At 40.0% G+C, this 23516-nt stretch overlaps 1 protein-coding gene across 1 annotated transcript in view; it reads right to left on the bottom strand.

Annotated features, from left to right (window-relative positions):
- The window catches only part of ppil2 (peptidylprolyl isomerase (cyclophilin)-like 2), a 339015-nt gene that overhangs the window by 221037 nt on the left and 94462 nt on the right, over window positions 1–23516 (bottom strand). The window contains exon 8 of the mRNA XM_048555946.2: window positions 14304–14393. Within this exon, the coding sequence (XP_048411903.1) occupies window positions 14304–14393 (90 nt within the window). The remainder of the gene's footprint in view (window positions 1–14303; window positions 14394–23516) is intronic.

Below are 23516 nucleotides of genomic sequence, written 5' to 3'. Positions count from 1 at the left end.
ACTTGATGTCAAGGGCTGTCACTCTCACCTTACCTCTGGAATTCAGCTCTTTTGTCCATGTTTGAATCAAGGATGAAATGAGATCAGGAACTGAGTGGCCCTTGTAAAACCCAAACTGGGCATGACTGAGCAGGTGCATTGTGATAAAACTGATGATAACTCCTTCCATCACTTTACTGATGATCGACAGTAGACTGATGACCTGGTAATCGGCTAAATTGGATTTGTCCTGCGTTTTCAGTACAGAACGTACCTGGGCCATTTTCCACATTGTCACGGAGATGCCAGGGTTGTAATCATACTGAAACTGCTTAGCTAGAGGCTGCAGCAAGTTCTGGAGCTCATGTCTTCAGTCCTTTTGCCACAATGTTGTCCAGAATGTTGTCAGGGTCCATAGTCTTTGCAGTATCCAGTGCCTCTGATCATTTCCTGACGACATGCAGAGCGAACAAATTGGCTGAAGACTGGCACCTGTGATGATGGGGACCACTGGAGGAGGCTGAGATGAACCATCAACTGGCACTTTTGGCTGAACACTGCTGCGGAAGCTTCAGCCTTATTTATTGCACTGAGATGTTGGGTTCTTCCACGATAAGACAAAAAGATATGGGGGCAAAATTTGACCATTCGACCTATCAAATCTGCCCTGCCATTCAATCATGGCTGATTTTCAGAACCCCATTCTCCTGTCTTTTCCCCATAACATTTGATCTTCCTACCAAACCAGAACCGATTTATCTCTGTCTTAATACACTCTGATTTGGCCTCCACACCCTTCTGTGGCAATAAATTCCACAGATTCACCACTTTCTGGCTGAAGAACTTCCTCCTCATCTCAGTTCTGAAGAGTCATCCCTTCACTCTGATGCGCCACCATTGGGCCCTAGTCTCTCCCACTCATAGGAACATAGAAACATCTTCTCCACATCCAAACTACACCATCTGACTCTGCTGGATCCACAGACGCACGCTGGCTATTGGATATATGCTCAGGTATTCACATTTTTCTCTATGCCTGCAAGATAAAAGAATTCACAACACAAAGAAGTAAACCAAATCTGGTATCGAATACCAGATATCTGTATACTAACCCCTGCTAAAGAACAGGCTGCAGAAGCAGGTAAGGAAGCTTGACATTTTTGTCACATCAGAGAGACGTCAGCGTTTTAAGACAACAGAGTGACAAACCTGGTATTGAGAACAGGAGGTAGGCATGATCCTTAGATGGTAAAAAGATCCTGAGCTAAATCTTAGTGTCCTCTCTACTGTAAGTCCTTATAAGAAGGAGAAACATCCAACCCAGCCTACTACAAAATCGTATCAATTCCCTCACCCTCAACTAACAGAGACAGTCATAACGGTGGATACATGTTCACAACTAAGCATGAGCTCATATCTGGTGAGCACATTAGAGACACCCATCTATTGGTGATGGAGGAGGTCGCAGTTGGAGGACTATTGGAAGGAGGGCCCCTGCTGATGGTGTGCTTCATGTAACACTAGGGAGGCACCTGCTGGAGACAGAGATTGCCTGTGAATGTAGTGGAGGCACCAGATGCCACGTGCAGACTTGAGAGGAAGGCAAATTCCAAACGCCGAATAGGTTCTGACAATGTGAGTGCATGATTTCCTCCATGGGGAGGTTGGCAAGAGCTATGGAAAGCCAGATCCCTTAAAACCAAGGCTGGCTATTGGATATATGCTCAGGTATTCACTCCACCACTCTAGCCATGTTGTGCAAAGCAGCAGCAAGACAAGAGGTGAGGTGAGGCACCTCAATTTTCCACCAGGTGCCCTTTCTGCTCTGGTATTGTGGAATGTCAGAGTGGAGGCAAACCAACAAATTGCCATGAGGTATTATTTCATGCTGCTTCCAAATGTGCACTGACCTCCTCTGCCACTGGCCTGAGCACCTGAAAGGGCATGAACCTGCAGCTGTGACAGGCCAAATCTTCTGGGATGTACATCCAGTGGATGTCAAGTAGACTCCCCTAATACCTCCATTCTCTCCAACAGCCATATCCTGCACCTCTTCTTTCACAGCTACACCTGATCTCATGGCATAAATATGTTATCTTGCCCTTTTGTTTCAGCAAATTGCTCCAACTCAATCTAAATCCACCATAAAGACTATCTCAACCTGCTGCATGTCATTGGAATCTTGAAGGATTTTTTTTTATTTAGATCGCAGGCCTAATTGCAAAGATACAATTTAATCTGCCAGGGGTTGTGTTTCTATTGTGCAAACATATTTGAATGTATTACGAACAGGCTCCCGCTGCTTGCCGCTCTCAGTTCACCACCAAGGTTAATTGCAACTTGCCTTCTGCTGTCGAAAAGCTAACATTTTGGGTCCTATCCAATTAAGTCGGCTTGTCCTCACCAAATTCTGGCCAATGTCTGCGGAACTACTATTCATTTCTTATTTTTGGATCCAACCATGCTTGCCCCTCGATTCCCGTGATCTGTAATTGTAGCATTGCTCACTCATGAGGTTTTCAGAAAACATTCTCAAAGTTTAAATGAGCAGTATCGTATGAGCTTTCAATTCTACTTTAGATCCACAAAATGTACCAGTAAGTTCAGAAAGCAGCATATTTATTTCCTAAAACTTGAATGACTTATTTATAAAGCTGTTATTATGCAGGTATTCTTCCAATGTACAGATTGAGAGAAACTATTCGCTCTGGTAGAAGAGTTGAGAACAATGGGAAACAGTTTTAAAATTAGAGCTAAGTCATTCAGAGGTGATTTGCCAAAAAACATAGTGGAGAAAAAAGTAAACTGAAACTTTCGAAACTGAGGTCAATGGATTTTTCTTAGACAGACTAAGAGTTCCATAACAAAAATACTACGATGGGGTTATGAACTGATCAGCCATTATGCAACTGAATCCTAGTAGACTTCTGATGGGTTGGACAGCCTTTCCTTGTTTCTACCCAAATTTCTAATTAGTATAGTATTATTATAGCTTGTATTGATGAAAAGATAGACTGATTATGGATCTGCTATCTAGAGAAAAAAATTCTCTTGTTCAGATTCCAGCACTTCTCGTCTGCCCAAGGTTTCAAAATAACTAAAATTTCAAAATAATAGGAAGTAAACAAATCAAAACTAAAGTTACAGATCTTCAACTGAAGGTCTTAGACTTGTGCCAAGAGAAGCAGGTGCTCTCCTTTTGATGCAGCTTATACTTGGGCAAAAACAATGACTGCCATGATAACAATAGAAAGATCTGCAAACATGGCTGTAGCACTAGTTATGTCAGTGTGAACCAAGTATTGCAGATCATTCAGCTCTTCAAAGGTAATCCTGGTCTTTGCAGCTCATTAATCTGCACCTACTAGGTTTAGCTTCTAAATATTACTATATAAGCATGGAATTATCCTGCACAGGAGGATACCATTTGGTTCATAGTGCAAATACCAAATCTTTGAAAGAACTATTCCACTTACTTGCATATGATGGTGTTGAACCCTTGCTAAATCTCTCATTAACCTGACTGCTCTGAGGACGGCAACCTAGTTTCTCCAGTCTCTCCATGTAACTGAAGTCCTTGACCGATTTCTTAATTATAGTGACCATATTACTCCAGTTGGGACATAACGAGTATAGCATAAAATTGTAAGTTCTTTGCTTATGTATTCTTCTCCTCTAATTGTGAAATCAATAGTACAACATGATTTTATAGCAGCCTTCTCAACTTGTCTTGCCACATTCAGACGTTTACTTTTAAAAAAATCTTCAGTTTTGCCAACAATGTTGCCTGGATTGGAGAGGTTGAACAAACTTAGATTGTTTATACTAGAGCGTTGGAGGCTGAGGGACGACCTGATAGCAGTATATACAATTATAAGAGGCATGGATAGGTTGGATAGTCAGTCTTTTTCATAGGGGGGAAATGTCAAATACTAGACAGCATAGGTGAGAGGAGAAATATTTAAAGGAGAAGTGAGAGGCAGTTTTATTTAACGGGAGGTGCCTGGATTGTATTGCCAGGAAGTGGTAGAAGCAGTTACATTAACAACATTTAAGAGGCTCTTAGACATGAGTAGATAGAGAACAGAGGGGATGTGGACCATGTGTAGGCAGATGGAATTAGTTCAGAATGGCATCATGGCAGGCACAGACGTGGTGAGCTAAAGGGCCTGGTCCTGTGCTGTACTATTTCATACTAGACTTTATATGTTCTCTCTGTTCCTGCACTCAGGTTAAAATGATAACATTTTGATTTTATTGCTTCTTGCTAAATCCCCAACCCTTTGTGCTACCGCAAAAGTGCAGGAATGCCACTCAGAAGGATCACCAGCATGGCTGGCGAGAGAAATGAAAATGTTATACTGATGCAAATGGTGGTCAGAGGTGGAAGAGGAGGTGGCTCAATATGGTTATCCTTGTTATCTATTGCTAAACAAATGAGGCTGTGATCCACAATACTGATTGACAGAAACAGGGAAATTGTGGTTTTGTACTAAATGTACCACAAGTCAATAAAGGCTTCAGTACAAAGAGAAGCACTGGGGCTTGTTTGCTGTCATCCTGTCAGTTACTTTACCACAGGCATAGACCACTCCAGCAGAGAAAATTTGGTGCATTCAAAATGTCATTTCAAGAAGTTATACACTTGGGAGTTGAAGCTAGCAAGGACAATTAGTGGAAAACTCATTCCCATTTTATCACAGATAACAAAGTGTGGAGCTGAACGAACACAGCAGGCCAAGCAGCATCTCGGGAGCACAAAAGCTGACGTTTTGTGCTCCTGAGATGCTGCTTGGCCTGCTGTGTTCATCCAGCTCCACACTTTGTTATCTTGAATTCTCTAGCATCTGCAGTTCCCATTATCTCTGATCCCATTTTATCACAGATTGGGGATCTTTTATCTATTCAGAGTTTCAAAGGAGTTTTCTTGGCATTCTGCATGGCTCAAAAAAAGTTTGAAGGGTAAATTGGAGGTGGTTAGGTAACAGTTTGCAACAGATGGGGACCATCTCCTGGCACTTTCCAAGGCAAGTTTAATAAGATCAGGGTGGAAACTATGCAGAGAAATTAACTTTACATCAGGTGATAGGATTAAATGCTTTACTCATCATGCACTTTAGTTGCAATATATAGTATTTTTCAACTAATAACTCTCTCTCCATTCTGCGTTGGATTCAGTGGTGAGGGAGTCATCATTGAACCAAGGTTGACGTTCTTTGATGTTTTAGAAACAATGTTACAGTGGATGGTGCAGCAAAGCCACAAGATTCAGTCTGCATTCTGCCTATGTTTAATTTCATTTGTGCTGATTAAGAGCAATTACAGGCCAGTGATGCCTTCCACCACTAGCTCAAAACAGTAAGATCCACGCCCTGTTTGCATGCACTGAAGCTCAGTATTCACATGTTGCTGTTCTTGTAGCAACTTCAAAATTAGAACCGGAAAATGCTAAAATCTGAAACTGAAACAATGCCAAGCAGCTTAGTCAGAAACAGCAGACAGAAAAGATGAAGGGTCTGGGCCCGAAACGTCAGCTTTTGTGCTCCTGAGATGCTGCTTGGCCTGCTGTGTTCATCCAGCCTCACATTTTATTATCTTGGAATTCTCCAGCATCTGCAGTTCCCATTATCTCAGACAGAAAAGATAGCTTTTTTTTTAAAAAGTCTAGCTGACAAAGGATCAAAGACAGAACTATGATAACCCCTGCTTCCCTTAGTAAATGCCAACTGTTCTTCAGTATTTCCCGTTGCTACAAGATTGTTTTCAGTAAGTGTACCCACTTTTGTTGGCTCCTTTTGGATGTCATACCCATTATGAAACAGTCTGCATCAGTATCTTGGAAAAGCTTTTACTAGATTTGTAAATCTGAATAAATCTGTGGAACAGCATTATATTAAGGAATTTACCGCAACACTGCTCAGTAATAAAGAAAGAGATAGCAAGAACTGCAGATGCTGGAGTCAGAGTCAACACAGTGATCTGAAACACTGACTTTCCTACTCCTCTCTGATGCTGCCTGATCTGCTGTATTCCTCCAGCTCCATATTGTGTTGACTCAGTGATAAAGAAATCAGATTACTAAGAACACATCTTCTTGCAGCTTCTGCGTCAGTATTTTTGAGGGTGAATAGGGGAGGGGTTGGGAGAGTTTTTGATTTTCCTTTGGTTGGAATGAGTTCCATAAAATAGGCAGACGTTTATGTTTATTGCAATGTCGAAAGTGAGGGTTTTTTTGGTGAAGATTGCCATGTAAAGTGCAAACTAAATAAAGACATAGCTATTTCCTCTTCAATACAGAGAAAGAAGAAAAGCAATCTGTGATGGCCAATGTACAAGGATGCCATGAGTTGCATAAGGAACAAAAACAAACTCAGATTACAGAATATATAAATGAGTGCCCTCAGATATTTACACTAGCAGAAATAATGGGAGTTCAACAGTCAGCATTCACTGAATTACATTGGTAAATTGACAAAGCACTCTGTACGGATCGCAGTAAAGAAAAATACTTGCACGTCTCATCATTTTGTGGTAAAATCCTAAAGGTCTCACATTTATTTCTCTTATTCTCAAAATGAATTTAACAGTAACACTTCTGTGCCTCTTACAGTCAGTAATATCTCACAGCTGATTCATCTACTGATTCTGGTACCTAAAAGATACGTTAACAGGGCCAAAGGATGGAAAAGAGCAATGATTTGACTTGTGAAGCCTTGTAAATTTGATTCCTTTTAAAATGTTTATGTCTTGAATCTATTACACATCAAGTTCAAAAAGATATTGCCTGTGATTTCTGTTTGGTTAAGAGTTGCCACAGTTAGTCGATGGAGTGGGAACATAATCACTTTAATAGGCCTGTCCCAGCACACACTTGTAGTTACAAATTAAGCAGCAGAGCACTTGAGATTGTAATTATATTTTTCTAGCTGAGTGAATCAAAAGGAAACCTGTGTTTAACCATTTCAGTAAAAGGCCAATGTTAGCTTTTTAAATGGCTGCCTTCGTTTTCTCAAGAAATATCTATATTTCCAAAATTAAGCAAAAAGTATTCTAAAGCAGCTCAAGATACAGTCATGAAATTCTAAGGATGCTACAGCTAATTAGGTGATTTATAATTTGGAAGCAAGACGGTCAATGCATTACTTGTAGACTAGTCCAACATTTGAATCGTTTAATGTAAGAAATGAAATACTTGATTCATCAACCTGGTAGATACACACCACCTATACATTTCTTTGTCATTACATCTGTACAGACTTAGCTCTGCTTCAGTAACCTGATATCAATTAATGTGAGGATGAAAACATTTGAGTGGAATGAGAATCCAACTGCACACAAATACATTAAAATCGGTTTGATCAAAAGGTTGTCAACTGAAACACCATCAACTGCAAAGAGTAGCTGTCCTAGCAAAATGAATTTAACAGCAACATTTCTGTGCCTCAGCCTGGTATGCAAAATGATAAATCACATAAATCACATTGCACTCTCTTTTGTTGAATCATTTATATGCAAGCTATGAATGTTGTTTGTGTTGTTAATGAGGCAGAAGAGACTGCAGAATCAATCTGTCACAACCCCCTGGTTAAAAGGTCATTGTTGTCACTGGCATATAGTATGATGATATACCAAGATACTAACTTGTGGTTAGGATAGGTGCTTGGGATAGGTCTAAAGGGATAAACCATAGTACGTGGTAGATACACAAGTAAGTCTCAGAAGCAGCTCTTCCTTATACAATAGGAAACAGTTTATACATCTCAATAACTATACATTGGTTACATTTGTTCCTAGGCATATTAACATTTACTGACACAATGCAGGTAGGGCCCGCATGCCTCCATCAGGAAACAGTGCCAGTCCAAGAACTGTCTGTCCGAAGTGTCCAGTGTTTCACTCAGTTGCTGTATTATCGCCAGAGTGGACAGAGCTTAGGCACAGTTTCACAGATTACCCTTTCAAATTTATTAGTTTGTATAGCGCAGTCCAGTTTTGGAAAAGGTAAATTGAACTTCTTTCATTTTGCCATCCTACTGTCCGTAAGACAGAGGGTTTTTTTGAGTTGAAATAAACCGTGCCATGTTTTGTCTAAAATCATCTGTGCAAACCATAATAAACTTGGACTTCTCAAACAAACACTCTGCAAAGTAAAATCAGAAGTATGGTGTGCATTCAAATCTGGCAGATAATTGTTGCATTACACATGACAAACACAAAGGTATGGAAAAAGGAAAAATGGTTCACAATTTAGAATAACTTTTTTAAAATTTGCATATTAATTGATGCGATTATTAGTATCTAGAAAGTATGTGTCTCGTGAATGCAACTTCAGATAGGAACTCAGATTTGGTGGGTTCTGCTTGTCAAGAAAAGAGTTGCAGAATTTCCTTTAAAGTTGAAGAAGGCCCAGCAGTATCAGATAGGTGTACAAGGAGAATTGGTTCACATTCTAAATGGTACAAAAAATTCCATGGCACCGATCCACAATACACAGCTAACTAGAAAAGTTAAAGCTAGTATTGAACTTAAAGCAAAAACATATAAATGTGCTAATTCACTTGGCAGGTAAGAAGATTAGTCTGAAAGCAAAAGGCAACAAATAACGACCAAAAGATTAATATGGAGGGAAAAATTAGAGTAACAGAGACAGCTAGCCAGAAATATAAAAATAAATAGGAAGAATGTCATTAAAAGAGTTCGTGAACATTGGGCCAATAGAAACTGGGGTTGGAGAATTAACAACGGAAAATAAAGAAATAGCAGATGAAGTGAACAGGTACTTTGATTTGGTCTTCACCTTACAGGACACAAGTAACATCCCAGAACTAGCAATAAATCTAAAAATAGAAGGGAGGGAGGAACTTGGGAAAATCACAATGACCAAAGACGTGGTACTGAAGGCTAACTGTGTCCAGGTACTGAAGGACTTTATCCTATGGTCTTAAAAGAAGTAGGGAGTGTGAGAGTTGATATATTGATTTTAATTTTCCAAAACACTCTTGATTCAGTGACAGTTCTGTAAAATTGGAAAATATTATGCAACTCCTTTATCCAATATGGGAAGGTCACAGAAAGCAGGAAACTCTAGGTCAAATATCTCAATATTTGGGATAGGAAAAGAAATGGCAAGGTGGGGCACCGGCTGGGGCTCTTGAGCCAGTCTGCTCCATACCAGCGGCATCCTCTTCTCTCTCTCCCTTTCATTTTATTTTCTTTTCCTTCATCTTTGAAGCCGGAGCAATGTCAGCGGATGAAGCATGATTAGCATGGATCAGGACTCCTGGTGGCAGTGGCAGCTCCTGGAGCCTGGACTCTTGGCAGTGGTGGTACTAGGAGCAGGGACACCTGGCAGTTGGCCCAGAGCCTGGATTCTTGGCAACTGGCGGTGTGCGAGGTAGAGACTCATGGTGGTAGTAGGCCCAGGGTTGGACAACTCTTGGTGGTAGCAGCGACTCCTGGCTGTAGTAGGCCCAAAGCCTAGACTCATGGTGGTGGAAGTGCCTGGGACGGGGACTACTGGCTGCAGTAGGTCCAGAGACTGGTAGTGGTGGTCCTCAATGTCGTTGCTGAGATCTTGCAGAAGCCCTGGAGCCATGCTTGAGACCCAATCTGAATAGAAGATGAAATATAATTTAAAATAACTTTTTTCTTTTTCTAACTTAAAATGGCTGGACGGTGGCGAAAAAACACTTCTCGTTGTATCTTCCTTGGATATATGTGACAATAAAATCATTCATTCAAAAGTTGCAAGTTACTTTTTAAATTGCAGCAGGGCAATTGGATAAATGCAAAATAATGGAGCATACTCAACATAGCTTTGTGAAAGAGAAATCACCTTCGACCAATCTATTTGGTTTCTTTGAGGTGGTACACCATGCTGTGGATAAAGGTGAACCAGAGGATATAATGCACTGAGATTTCCAAAAAGCATTTCAAAGTACCACATGAAAAGTTGTTGCAGAAAATAAAAGCTCATGGTGTACTAGAGATCATACTTGCACAGATAAAAAAAAGTTGACTAACAGGAAATTGAGAGTAGGCATCAATAAGTCTTTTTCAGATCAGCAAGATGTTTTTGTGTGGTGCGCCACAGGAAGTGGTGTCGGGACCTCAAAATTCACAGTTATACTAATTATTTAGATGAAGAATCAGAAGGTATGATTGCCAAATTTTCTAGTGGCACAAACAGAAGTAGGAAACTAAATTGTTCACACATTTCAAGGGTATGAGACTCCTGCAGATGGTGACTGAGCTCTATTCTGGTAACTGCTAAATGAAACTTCCCAGAAATTGCAGTCATCTTGCATCATGCGATTGGTAGCAGCCATGCTATAGTCCAGCAAAGATCAGCACAAAAAAATTAAAATGGAGGGATTTTTAAAAAAAAATTATGATCTGTTTTGGGTCTTCTGAGCGCTGACAGATTCGATCTTCATACCACTTCTAATATAGATAAAATATGTCGTGAAATAACTTAAGATAGCATGCTAAGTGGGGGAAGAGTTTCACCGAGCAAAGAAATGCCGACCCAATCCAGTGAACCTCAGATACTCAGTAAAGATGAAACATTTTTTTCCTCCCACAGTGATGAGAATAAGAGGGGAAGTCATACCATGCCAATCTCAAGTTTACTCAGCAACAGTTTAGAAACAACATTCATAGAAGACCTACTGTGGGCCACTTGACTATTTATTATTGAGGCATCAAACAAAGCAAAGCTCATCCTAGAACTCCAATTTTGTTTCATCTAGATTTCATGAAACTGTTTCCCTAGCAGCTGCCTTAGGAATTCTATACAGAGGTGGTTATTTAGTATATATTTCACATTGTAAAACAATCTTTTTTTCACAAAGAGATAAATTGCAAACAGTGCATTCGCATCTCCTTAAGACCAACCGTTTTTAGTTTACTGATGTTTTTACCACTCACTTCTACCACAGGATCGCCTTCCCTCAAACAGACCTTGATTTATCTTAAATGGGAATTTCCTTTACCCGTTTCCGTGCCTCCATACTTGCTTGAAATATAACACATCTTTAACATTTACCAGGTCTGATGAAACATCAACCCAAAACATTAATCCTACTACAGTCTTCAGAGACACTGCTAAGCAATTTTTGTTTTTATTTCAAATGTCCATCACCAACAAGATTTTTGCCTTTATTCCAGTACAAGAGCCAGATTGTCTGAATTCTTCAATCCTGAAGATATTCTCTACATGGTAATTATTAGATTGACAGTGTCCAAACTTCTTATGCCTTAAACAGGACAAGCTTTCATTACAGTAGAAAGTCCAGTTACCACAAAGATGGCACCAATCAAGCTGTCACTGACTCTTCGAACAGCTGTTTTTTAAAAGTATATAGACACAAACATATGAAGCAAATGATCCCGTGCCAACAGTTAATTCCATCCACATCAAGCACTTATGCTTTACTCCTTAACTATAATGAAAAGAATGTATGCAAATTTATAGTGAACAGCTTATCTAGCTGAATCATTATATTTAAAACGTAATTAGTGTGATTGCCAGGACATCATCTTACCCACTGCTGTACAGCATCAGGAAACAGGCTTTAATTTTAAACTTTCTATTTAATCATGTTGTCTTGAAATTAGAAACTAAACTGAGGAGTGAAATTTACTTAAAAGAATTATAGAATTTGAATGATGCATACAGTGTGTTTTTGGAAGATCTGATGTGATAGGTCAGTGCTTTTAGGAGAAGTCCATATCTTGCACTGATGATCCCCTTAAGAATTAGGTTTCTCTGAGTGCTGTAGGGATTGGTACTAGGCCCCAGCTATTCACAATGATTTAGATAAGGGACCTAAATGTAATAACTCAAAATTTGCAGATGGATGCAAGGATAAGTTGCGAGAAGGATGCAGAAATGTTGCAGTGTGATTTGGAGAGGCTGAATGAGTGGGCAAATGCATGGTAGATACAATATAAAGTGGATAAATGACAGTTTATCCACTTTGGTAGCAAAAAAAGTAAGGAAAATTATTATTTAATAGCTATAAATTGAGAAATGGGAATGTTCAACAGGACCGGGGTGTCCTCATGCTCTAGCTGCTGAAAGTAAGTGTGCAGGTGTAACAAACAATAAAGAAGGCAAACTGTATGTTAGCCTTCATAGCAAGATGTTTCGAGTACAGTAACAAGAACGTCTTGCTACAATGATACGGGGCATTGATGAGGCCATACCTGGAATATTGTGTGCAGTTTTAATCTCCTTATCTGAAGAATGATGTTCTTGAATAGAAAGAATGCAAATAGAGTGTGAATAGAAAGATTTACCAAATTGATTCCTGGGATAGTAGGATTGACATATATGGAAGGATTGAGTCAGTAAGGATTGTCTTCACAGGTACTTACAAGAGTGAGGTCTGGGGAGGGATTCTCACTGAAACCTCCAAAAATCTAACAGGACTAGACAGGTTAGATGCAGCAAGGATGTTCCCGATGATGGGCGAGTCCAGAACCAGGGGTCATTGTTTAAGGGTGAAAGGTTAAACCTTTTAGGACGGAGGAGAGATTTGTTCACCTAGTGAGTCACCTAGAGCCTGTGGAAAGTGATGTGCCTATGCAAGGTGGCTCACAGGAAGTGGTTGAGGCTAAAACTGTGTATGTTTTCAAGGAGGAGGTAGATATAGCTGTTGTAGCTGAAGAGATCAAGAGACTAGGGTATTGAGGTCAATGATCAGTTACGATCATAATGAATGGTGGAGCAGGTTCAAAAGGTCAAATGGCCTACTCTTGCTCCTATGTTTTATAGTTCCAGCATATGCAGTATTTAGCTTGGAAGGCTTTCCTTAAATCTGCATTGATGCATGCAATCATGTACTATGAACCTTAAAAAGTTGTGAATTAACTGTACATGTCAATAATCTGATATGATTAAGCCAAAGCATATGTAAAATATACAGATTTCTACTGTCTTTCATTTATTGACAGTTGCTCCATTTTTATACTCAAGAAAAATACATCAATCCCAGTCATGTTGTCCCAGGATCCACAGCAATTTTCATTTTATGACCTTACCAAAAACTAATGACAGAAAAATTCCAATTTTAAAAGTCACAAGAACTTTCAGACAATTTCACTCCCACAGCAACATTTACTGCAGTAGCGTTAGATGTCTGAAAATCTGCAGTATACAACTTCCTAAGATCAAATACAAGCTCAGGGCTCTGCAATCGGCAATGGAAAAGCCAGGATTTATAGCAGTAGTTTTATGAAGCACATTGTATATGAACAGTCCATCATTTTACACACACAGCACATTTTTCTAAAAGCCAAGAATATATATTGAACAACTTAAAGCAAACAGTAATAAAATTCAGATTTATCACTTTAAGGGTTAATAATATGACATCTCATCACTCAGATATTTAAAAAATTCCTTCATCAGGGGACGACAGGGCCTATGTTCAAATTCCCAACACGTGGGCGGTATAGTGGCTAGCACTGCAGCCTCACAGCGCCAGGGACCTGAGTTCAATTCCACCCTTGGGTGACTGTGCAAACTCCACACAGACATTCTCCCCGTGTCTGCGTGGGTTTCCTCCGGGTGCTCCGGTTTCCTCCCAGTCTGAAGATGTGCAGGCTATGTGGATCGGCCATGTTAAATTGCCTGTAGTGTTCAGGGGCGTGTGGGTTATAGGAGGATAGGTCTGGGTGGGATGCTCCAAGGGGCGGTGTGGACTTGTTGGGCCGAAGGGCTGTACACTGTAGGGAATCTAATCTAATCACATCTGATGCTGGATTTAAGTTCAATAAAAATCTATAATTATGACTTTAATGATGACCATGAAATAACTATTAATAATTGGAAAGACTCATCTGAATCCCCTACTATCAACATCCTGGGGGTTACCATTGACCAGAAACTGCTCTAGACTAGACATCTGAGTACAGTGACTACAAGAGCAGGCCAGGCGTCAGGAATACTGTGGTGAGTAACTCACCTCCTGACTCCCAAAAGTCTGTCCACCATTTACAAGGCATAAGTCAGTACTACTATACTCACTTATACGAGTGCAATTCTAATCAGACTCAAGAAGCTTGATACCATCTGGTACAAAGCAGCCCACTTAATTGGCACCACATCCATAAAAAATCAGCACCCCCTCCCCCCTACTATTGTACACCACTGCTGCTAGTGAGCAAAAATCTGCAAGATGCGTTGAAAAACTTCATCCACACTCTTCCAACAGCACCTTTCAAACCCATGATCAAAAACTTTCATTATGCAGAATGAAAAACTGCCTAATTAGGGACAGCAATACTGGCTTTAGAGAGTAAAAGAAACTTTGTACCTGCAACGTGATGATATCTTGCCGTTTGAAGGGCTCATCGTTAAGGAGATCTTTGAAACACTTGGTCTTAATGTTCAATTGCTCCACAGCCTAATTGAAAAGAAATAAAATACTAAAAAGCTTCTGCCTGCAGGTAAAATGTCAGAAATTTCTTCTGCAAACTCATTTATTACAGAGTTACAACAACCAGCCACTATTTCTCCTCTAAAGAGAACATCAAGGGATGCGGCTCAGTCACTCTCATGAAGCACAAAATTGAAGACCCTTTCTGATGTTGTTCAATTTGCCCTGTACTGTTAGCTATAACTGCAATAGTAAAGACCATAATTAAAAAGAAGCAAGGGCAAAATCAAGTCAAAAAACACAAAATACAGAGGATGCTAGGAACTGAAATAAAAACTGAAATTAAAAACAGCACCTGTGGAGAAAAACAGAGTTAATGTCAATAACCTTTTGTTCAAATTGGGAGAAGTTCTACAAATTTAAAATGAAAGAAGAGAAGGCGAGAATAAAACCAAAATGATCTCTAGAGAGTTGAAGAGATTAAACAGATTAGACAAGACAATTTATTGACAGAAGGATTAGTAGTGCAAGGCCAAAAGGAGTAATAATGGGACAACTAACACAAGTGAATACCAAAGTTGTTGCCTGAAAACAAAACAAGAATAAGACTGAAAATCTGAAAAGAGAAAAGAAGCAACATGGGATCAAAGATTACAGAATCCCTACAATGTGGAAGCAGGCCTTTCGGGCCAACGAGTCCACACTGACCCTCTGAAGAGCATCCCACGCAGACCCAAACCCCTGCCCTAATGATGTGAAATTGTTGAACTGAACGTCGAGCTAGATGGCTGCAAGTGCTGAACTGAAAAATGAGGTGCTGCTCCTCAGGTTTATGTTGAGCTAAAATCAGGCAGTTGTCTTTTCAACTTCCAGTCATGAAAGAATCTATTCTTTCGTTTGTCTCCGCAGTCAACACTACCCGAACATCAGCTTTGCTACATTAATGCAAAAAGGCATATTTGAAAAGAAACTTGTTCAGAATTTACTGCACTCAATTTTGCAATCAGATGATGTCAGGCTTAGTTTAAGAAGCAAAGCTTGTTTTGCATAAATGCCAGGATCAAATGCAGTCAAGTTTGAAATTCTTATCAACTATGAAAAACTAGAAGCATTAAAATGCACCTCATCAAATGAGAATAAAAATTCCATAACACCAGGATTTTTCTGCTGCTTCCTAAAAGCTCGATGATTGGCCAGAGAGTGAAGACTACAAGCTGTCATAGTATTAAAGTGAAATCATTTGCTAATGGTGAATATGGGGAGGTAATGGGGGGAGAAACCACTGCAAATGCATTTAGTGATCTTTAGCACACTAAATTCTGGCGCTTAATATGCATGCCATTCTCAAGCAATACACAGTGAAGTATCACAATATGGTTCAATATTGCTGTGGAATAATGCATTAACTCAAACGAAAGGATGCCAACACAGATGCTTGCCATCTGTTACTGTCTAGCACAACATTTGCTGATCAGTGGCTATGTCACAAATAAACACCATCACTATCACCAAAATACTACTACTGCAATTTATATGACACGCCAACAGCTCAGGTGTTATTCAGACATAAAAGCATGGATGGTCCAATATGTAATTTACAAAGGCAAGCATTGGCAGGGACAAATAGTTACACAAAAAGTAAATCATCCTTCAGCTGTTTATTCCAGAAGCTGTGTAAGTTGATGTTTTACAACATTGGTATAAGTGGTTAGGAAACAGGCAAGCATTCCTTCATAGAATTCCCTATAAAGTGGAAGCAGGCCATTTGACCCATTGAGTCCACTCCAAGCATCTGAAAAGCATTCCACCCAGATTCACCCATTCCTGTAACCCCACATTTCCCATGGCCCATCCACTTAACCTGCACATCTTTGGACTGTGGAAGGAAACCAGAGAACCCAGAGGAAACTCAATTTCTGTTTTTGTTTCTGATTTACATCTATCAGCAGTTCTTTCAATTTTCAAATTTCTATTAATTTGTTTTCAATTCGACAAGGATAAAAAGGAGTACCGAATCCAGTTCTGAGAAATGAAGAGGGCAAGTAACATGCATTACAGTAGCAGGTCATCTTCAGTCATCACAATTTAGACTACAGTAACTATAGAAGGAAACATGTCAAAAAAGGTAAATACATTCAATTGGATAAAACTTTAGTGGTTTGAGAAGGAGCCCTGTACAAGGGTTTATTAGAAAAGGCAGTTGCAAAGTGCTGAAAGAACACTAACGAAAGAATAGGTGTATTTCAGGTACAAATTAGGACTATTCCTTTGAAAAACGCAGATTGGGCATCCACATCTAATGTGTTCTCGATATGAATGGAAATAAAATCAAAACAAAACCAGAAAAAAGGAGGCTTATCCGATATGTCAGGTGCAAGTGACAGTCAATAGCCAAGAATATTATGGAAAGTAAAGAATAATAAAATTAATGATCAGAGGCCGGACAAGATTAAGGGAACAGGCAATAATAAACTGAGTCCAAAGTCACCGGTCAACCCCATCCTTGTGGGATTTATCCTAGGTCATTGAAAGAATCCAATTTAGAAATAGCAAAGCCAATGGTTTCAATGTTTCAAATATCAACAATCTCAGAAGCACAGTACAAGGGGGCTCAAGGGCTGCAAATACTTTATCATTGTTCAAGAAAGGAGAGTGTGACAAGCCTGGAAGAAACTATAGGCCAGTCAGCTTAACATTGGCAATGTACAAGTTCTTTGAAGGAACCAAAGTCAATTGAAAAGATCAAAGTCAAAATAAACCTTCATTTGGAAAGGCATTCACATTAATCAAAGACGACTAGCTTAGATTCATTGCAGGCAAATCAAATATGACTATATTCATTGAATTCTTTGATGAAGAAACAAAGAAGTTTGATCAAAATAGTGACTTGAGGTTGCATGTATAGACATTCCACTTAATTCCACTTTCCTGGCTCCCTTCTGTCGATCAGAAATCTGTTTCATCCTGCCTTGATATATTAAAAACCCAGCCTCCACTCTTCCCTGGGATTGAGAATCCCAGAGCCAGGAGAAAACAAAAATATCCTTAAATAAAAAGATTCCTTATTTTGAACTATGGTCTCTCGTTCTAAGTTTTTCCATGAGAGAAAACACCAGCTTAGCATCTGCCTGTTAAGCCCCCTCAGAACCTTAGATGTTTCAATAAGATCACCCCATTATTCTAAACTCCAAGGAATATAGAGCCAAATGACTCAAACTTTTCTCATTTGAGAACTGCTTCATCCCTGGAATCAGCCAAGTGAACTTTCTCTGAACTGCTTTCAATAAACATAAATCTCACCTCAAACAAAAGAGATCAAACTTGATGCAGTATTCTAGGCACTGTCCTGTTAATGTGCTGTAAATTGCAGCAAGACCTCCGTACATTTATACTCCTTCCTGTTTGCAATATAAAAGTCTATTTGCCTATTTAATTAATGCATTACCTGCAGGCTAACCTTTTGAGATTCACGCACAAGGACATTCCATTCTGCTCTATTGAAGTATTCTGCAACTCGAGATAACATTCTGCTCTTCTACTCTTTCCAAATTAGAAACCTTACATTTTTAGTCCTAACATTTTCCCACGTCTTACACTACCTGCCCAATCTATGACCACCTAATTAAACTATCTTTGTTTCTTTCCGAGCCCTTTGTGGCCTCCACATACATTGCTTTCCTATCCATTTTTGCACCATCGGTTAATGACTACAATATCCCTGGTATCTTCATCCAATTGAGTAATATATTGCAATAGCAAGGCCCAGCACCACTAGCTTGTCAACCTGAAAATAACACTTTTACCCAAACTGATTTTTGTTAGCTAACCAATCCTTTAACTATGCTAATAATATAGCTCCTTCACAATGAGTCCTTACCTTTACATGGCACCTTGCTCTTTGGAAATACAATCTACTGTTCTCCTTTATCCATCTTGCTTATGTCCTCAAAGCGCTCTAATAAATTTGTCAAATATGATTTTCCTTTCATAAAATCATGCTTACACTTGATTTATATCTATAATGTAGCTATGAGGTTGCTATAATCTACACACACCAGAGACACCTTTTCCCTGCCATTTCACACCTCCAGTCAAACTTATTATACATCTTGAGCTTCCAAGCAAAGATCATTTCACCAGTGTGCTGATCTCATCCTTTATTGACAGTGTCACCTGATCTCCTTTTCCATACTTCATATTTTTCCAAAAAAACAGTCCTTGAATATCCAGTACCCATTCTTGATCACTTTGGAACCACGTCCATATCATGGCCGTCATATCTACCAATTTCTACCTAGTAATGTTAGCAATTCATTTACCTTTATTTGAATGCACATAGCAATCACCATTAAAGCCTTTTAATTGTCTTTTTACATTTTTGCCCTATACTGTCAACTATTTTACTAATTCACTCTTCCGTTTGTGCTCTGATGCTTTTTGTCACACTGTGGTCATCATTCCCTCGATTGTCATCATCCTGCATTATTGAGTTGTCCTTTCTCATCCGCTTCCTAAATCTCCCAATAAATGAACCCTGCAGCCTTTCAATAACTAATGCAACCTAGTTTACTATGGGCAAAGTGAGGCAGGTTGGCACGCTATGAGAGGTACTGTAGTTCAGTTGAATCTGGTGACAACTGGAATTTCAGCAGGGATCACCAGACAATGCACACAATTCCATGTTTTCATTTCTTCAGAGACATTGGGACCAACCTACAACTGTAGCTGCAATCCATTCTGAAAGCAATTCAGCTCAACCTGGGACTACTTCCTTTGTAAGATCAATATTATTCTCTGTAATCCATTTACCAACTCAGCATCTGAAATGTTCAAGCCAATTTGAAAAGCTACATTTCCAGGGTATGTCCCAAAAGTCCTTTCTTCCATCAGACATGAATAGCACTAAGCTTGGGTAGACAGAAACAGCAATATAACACGTCAATTGCTATTTAATAAAAACAAAAGTATATTAATTATGGAATTCAGGCAAGCACGAGGGGTTCCAGGAAATCATAACACAATAATGACTGGGTAGTTCAACATCACAAAAGGTAAAGACAAGGGATAAAAGGAACAACTATTATCTGAGGTCATAAATGATGACTGCTTGACAAAACTGAACCCAGACTACTATCCAGCCAAGAACTTTCATTGATATAAATGAAGAACTTATTGAAGTATTTATAATTGGGTTAGTTCCGAAAACAGAAATTCTAACTGATCACTGGATGACAGGAAATGTCACTTCCATACTTACAAATTGCGCATTAAAGAAATGATAGTGAAGTCTAAGTAATGTGTTTTGACAAAAATGCTCAAGCCAATGCTCCTGTCCTCACTGGCTTCCAGGCCCACAAGTCTTACATTTTAAATCTGTATCATGTTTAAATCTTTTTACGGACCATGCTTTCCAATTTCACAATGCTATCTCCTTCAGTCCTACATGACACACACTTTCGCATCCCATCGGCCACACCCTTGAAGAACTCCACTTCTCTCTTGTGCATTCAGCTTTCCTTTGAACCCCTGTCCTCAAAGTTCTAGGTTCTATGCTCTGGATTCCCTTCATAAACCTCTGGGCCTAATCTATTTGCCTTTAACAGACAATATTTAAAACTTACCTCTGACCATTTTCTAAAGTGTCACTCCAAATATCTTTCTTTGCTAGATATCCACTCTTTGACATCATGATTTTATTTTCTGGAAAACCTTGGAAAATTATTCAACATTCATAACTCTGTATGCCTTAGAAGCATAGGGAAAACTAGTGACGTATGAAATGCCACATAGGCATTTACATCTAGTCATGACATTTGTTATCATGAGTAGATTTATAGCACCAAGGGTGAAGCTTGAAAAATGAACAAGGAACAATAGTCAGGTACTCAACACTCCAAGCCTGATCTGCTATTCAACATGATCACGGACGATCTGATTTTAACTCATCTCCAAATTCTTGCATAGTTTTAATAATCTTTCAGCTTCTTCGTAATCAAGAATCCACGTCCTCTGCTTAAAAATATTTTAAAATTCTGCATTTACTGCCTTTTCGGGAAGGGAATTCTAAAGACTTTTGATGCTCAGAATCTTTGCTCATCTCACTCTTGATGGGCAATTCTTCATTTTTATATTATTAACCACGATTCTGTATTCTCCCACAACAGGAAACATCCCTTCCACATCCACCTGGTCAAGTCCGCCCATGATCTTATATATTTTTGCAAACTATGACCCTAAGGTTTGCATTCACGGTCCCTTCCTACCATAATCTGATTATCTTAATAACTACCTTGAACTACTGTTTGGCTACTTCTCTGAAATCTTCCCCTACATGATCGCTTCCACTCTATTTATTTTAAACACATGCTCTACTTTCCTACAGGACTTAGTAGAACACAAACCCAGCAGTTTGTCAAATTTGTCTCAATGGTACAGCCCCAACTTTCCCCAAAACGAGTGCCAGTGCCTCACAAATCAGAATCCATTTCTGCTACGCCCACTTAAAGAAGGTAGAAGAGTCAATTTAAAACCTGATCAAAGAGGGCAGGGTCAATTTTACAGTCCCGCAAGACAGATGTGTTTGTGTGCGCGCGCACATGAGTGTGTGTGCATGTATGCACGCGTGTATGCGTACATGTGTGCGTGAGAGGGTGGGCGTGGGGGGGAAATGCCATAAAACTTTCTAAGCAGCCTTCCCACTTGCTTCCCTACAACTTTATGCTGGGACACACCAATTGAGACCATTGAGTGGCCAATTACTGACCACAAAGGTCACTGCTCAATTTTCAGAATACTGTAGGAGTTCAGGGATGACTCTACTCAGGCTTTAGATGGGGAGCCCAGGAAGCCTCAGTCAACAGCTTCATTTCAATATTGGGTATCTCACAATCTCTACCGGAGTACCACAAGGATCTGTTCTGGATTCTCGTCTATTTGTGATTGTTGCAAATGATTTGGATGAAGGCGTGGAAGGGTGGATCAGCAAGTTCGCGGACGACACGAAGGTGGGTCACGTTGTGGACAGTGCAGAGCGCTGTTCTGGGTTACAAAGGGATATTGATAGGATACAGAGCTGGGCTGGGAAATGGCAAATGGAGTTTAACCCTGAAAAATGTCAGGTGATTCATTTTGGAAGGATAAACTTGAAAGCAGAATACAGGGTTAACGGAAAGATTCTTGGTTGCGTAGAGGTGCAGAGGGATCTTGGGGTTCATGTTCTCAGTTCCCTGAAAGCTGCCACCCAGGTGGATAGAGCTGTTAAAAAGGTATATGGTGTGCTAGCTTTCATTAATAGAAGGATTGAGTTCAAGAGCCGGGAAGTTATGCTCCAGCTATAGAAAAGCCTGGTTCAACCACAATTGCAGTATTGTGTCCAGTTCTAGTTGCCTCATTACAGGAAAGGTGTGGAATCATTGGAAAAGGTGCAGAGGAAATTTACCAGGATGTTGCCTGGAATTACAAGGAAAGGTTCAGAGAGCTAGGGCTTTTCTCTTTAGAACGAAGGATGAGAGATGACTTGATCGAGGTGTACAAAGTGATCAGAGGTATAGATAGAGTGGACACAGCCACAGACTTTTTCCTTGGGTGCAGGTAGCTATTGCAAGGGGATAAGTTTTAAAGTGTGTGGAAGTAGACATAGGGGAGTCATCAGAGGTAGGTTCTTTACTCAGAGTGGTCGGGGTGTGGAATGCATTGCTGGAGACAGTAGTGGAGTCAGCCTCGTTTGGGGCATTTAAGTGGCTATGAAATAGGCACAGGGATGATAGTATAAGGCAGGGGTGGAGGTCAGATAGACCTTGGGATTAGGGTAGAAGTTCGGCACAACATCATGGGCCAAAGGGCCTGTACTATGCTGTACTGTTCTATGTTCTACAGCATCTGCCCCTACATCCCATCCTTACCACTCAAAAGTGACAATAAGCAAATAAAATGGAAATGACAGAAAATCAAGCTATAAAAATAAACAGGGCCAGAGGTTGTAAGCTAAGCAATTGAACTCAGTGTTGAGTCCAGAAGGCTGTAAAGTTCCAATTAACAGATGACAAACTCTGAGTTTGCATTCATCTTCATTGAAACACTGCAGCGGGTCAAGTACAGAAAGCTCAGAGTGGCAGTAAGGTGAAAAATTAAAAAGTGACAGACAACTAGAAATCCAGAATCAAACTTCAAGTTTGTCAAAGTTCTTCAGGAGTAGATTTGATCAAGGAAGATCATTCTTCAAATTCCCTTCCTGCCTAGTTAAATAATCTCTATATCCTCAAAAGAATGTGTTTTCCTAAAACAATAGCACAAGCAAGGCATCCAAAAACGTTAGCTCTTTTAACTGATGCCATTCAGCTCTGTGTGAGGTTCTGCTGTGGGTTGGCCGAGGGTCCCTCTCCTCAGGACATGCCCTGGATGAGGCTCTGTGGTTGTCTACACTCAAGTGATGTGCCCCACGCTCACTTGGACAGGTAAGTGTATCCACTTCTATTGGGATGCCCTGTAGTTCCCATGCTCCACTTGCTGCATTTTCTAATGACAAGGCCAGCTGCAGTGCCTGTTTGAAGTCGAGTTGGATTTCTGCCAGTAGGCACATCTGCATGATTATGTCATTAATCTCACATACCAAATATCTTTCAGCATCTCATTCAGGGTTAACCCAAAAATCACATGCCTCTGCCAGTCGTTGTAACTTCATCAAAAACGCCGATACAGATTCCCTCTCTTCTTTCGCAGCCGAATAAAACTGATAGTGTTTCAGGATTAGAGGAAGATTGCAGTCATGATAGTCCTTCACTGACTCTGCCAGCTCTTGGAAGGTTTTAGTGCTTGTTTCCTATGGGAAAGTTAAGCCCCATATAACTGAAAATGCTGCGGGTCTACACACAGTAAGAAAGATTAGTCATTGCTTTTCATCTGCCCCAATGTCATTTACCCAGAAAAAATGTCGCATTCTTTCCAAATACTGGGCCCAGTCTTCGACAGGAGGGTCAAATGAGTCCACCATCCTAAATAGAGGCGTAATGTCAGAAATGTTCACCCCAACTCCAAGATGGCAGTTGCAAGCGAATGTTTTTCAGGCATGTCCTGTTTTCTCCCAACTGCACAGAAGCCAGGTCCTTTAGTTACTAGTACGCAGCACATTGGCTGTGCCAGCCAGCTCGAAGT

This window comes from Stegostoma tigrinum, chromosome 26, assembly GCF_030684315.1.
Source record: "Stegostoma tigrinum isolate sSteTig4 chromosome 26, sSteTig4.hap1, whole genome shotgun sequence".
Classification (NCBI taxonomy): domain Eukaryota; kingdom Metazoa; phylum Chordata; class Chondrichthyes; order Orectolobiformes; family Stegostomatidae; genus Stegostoma; species Stegostoma tigrinum.
This window is presented reverse-complemented; position numbering and strand designations above follow the sequence as displayed.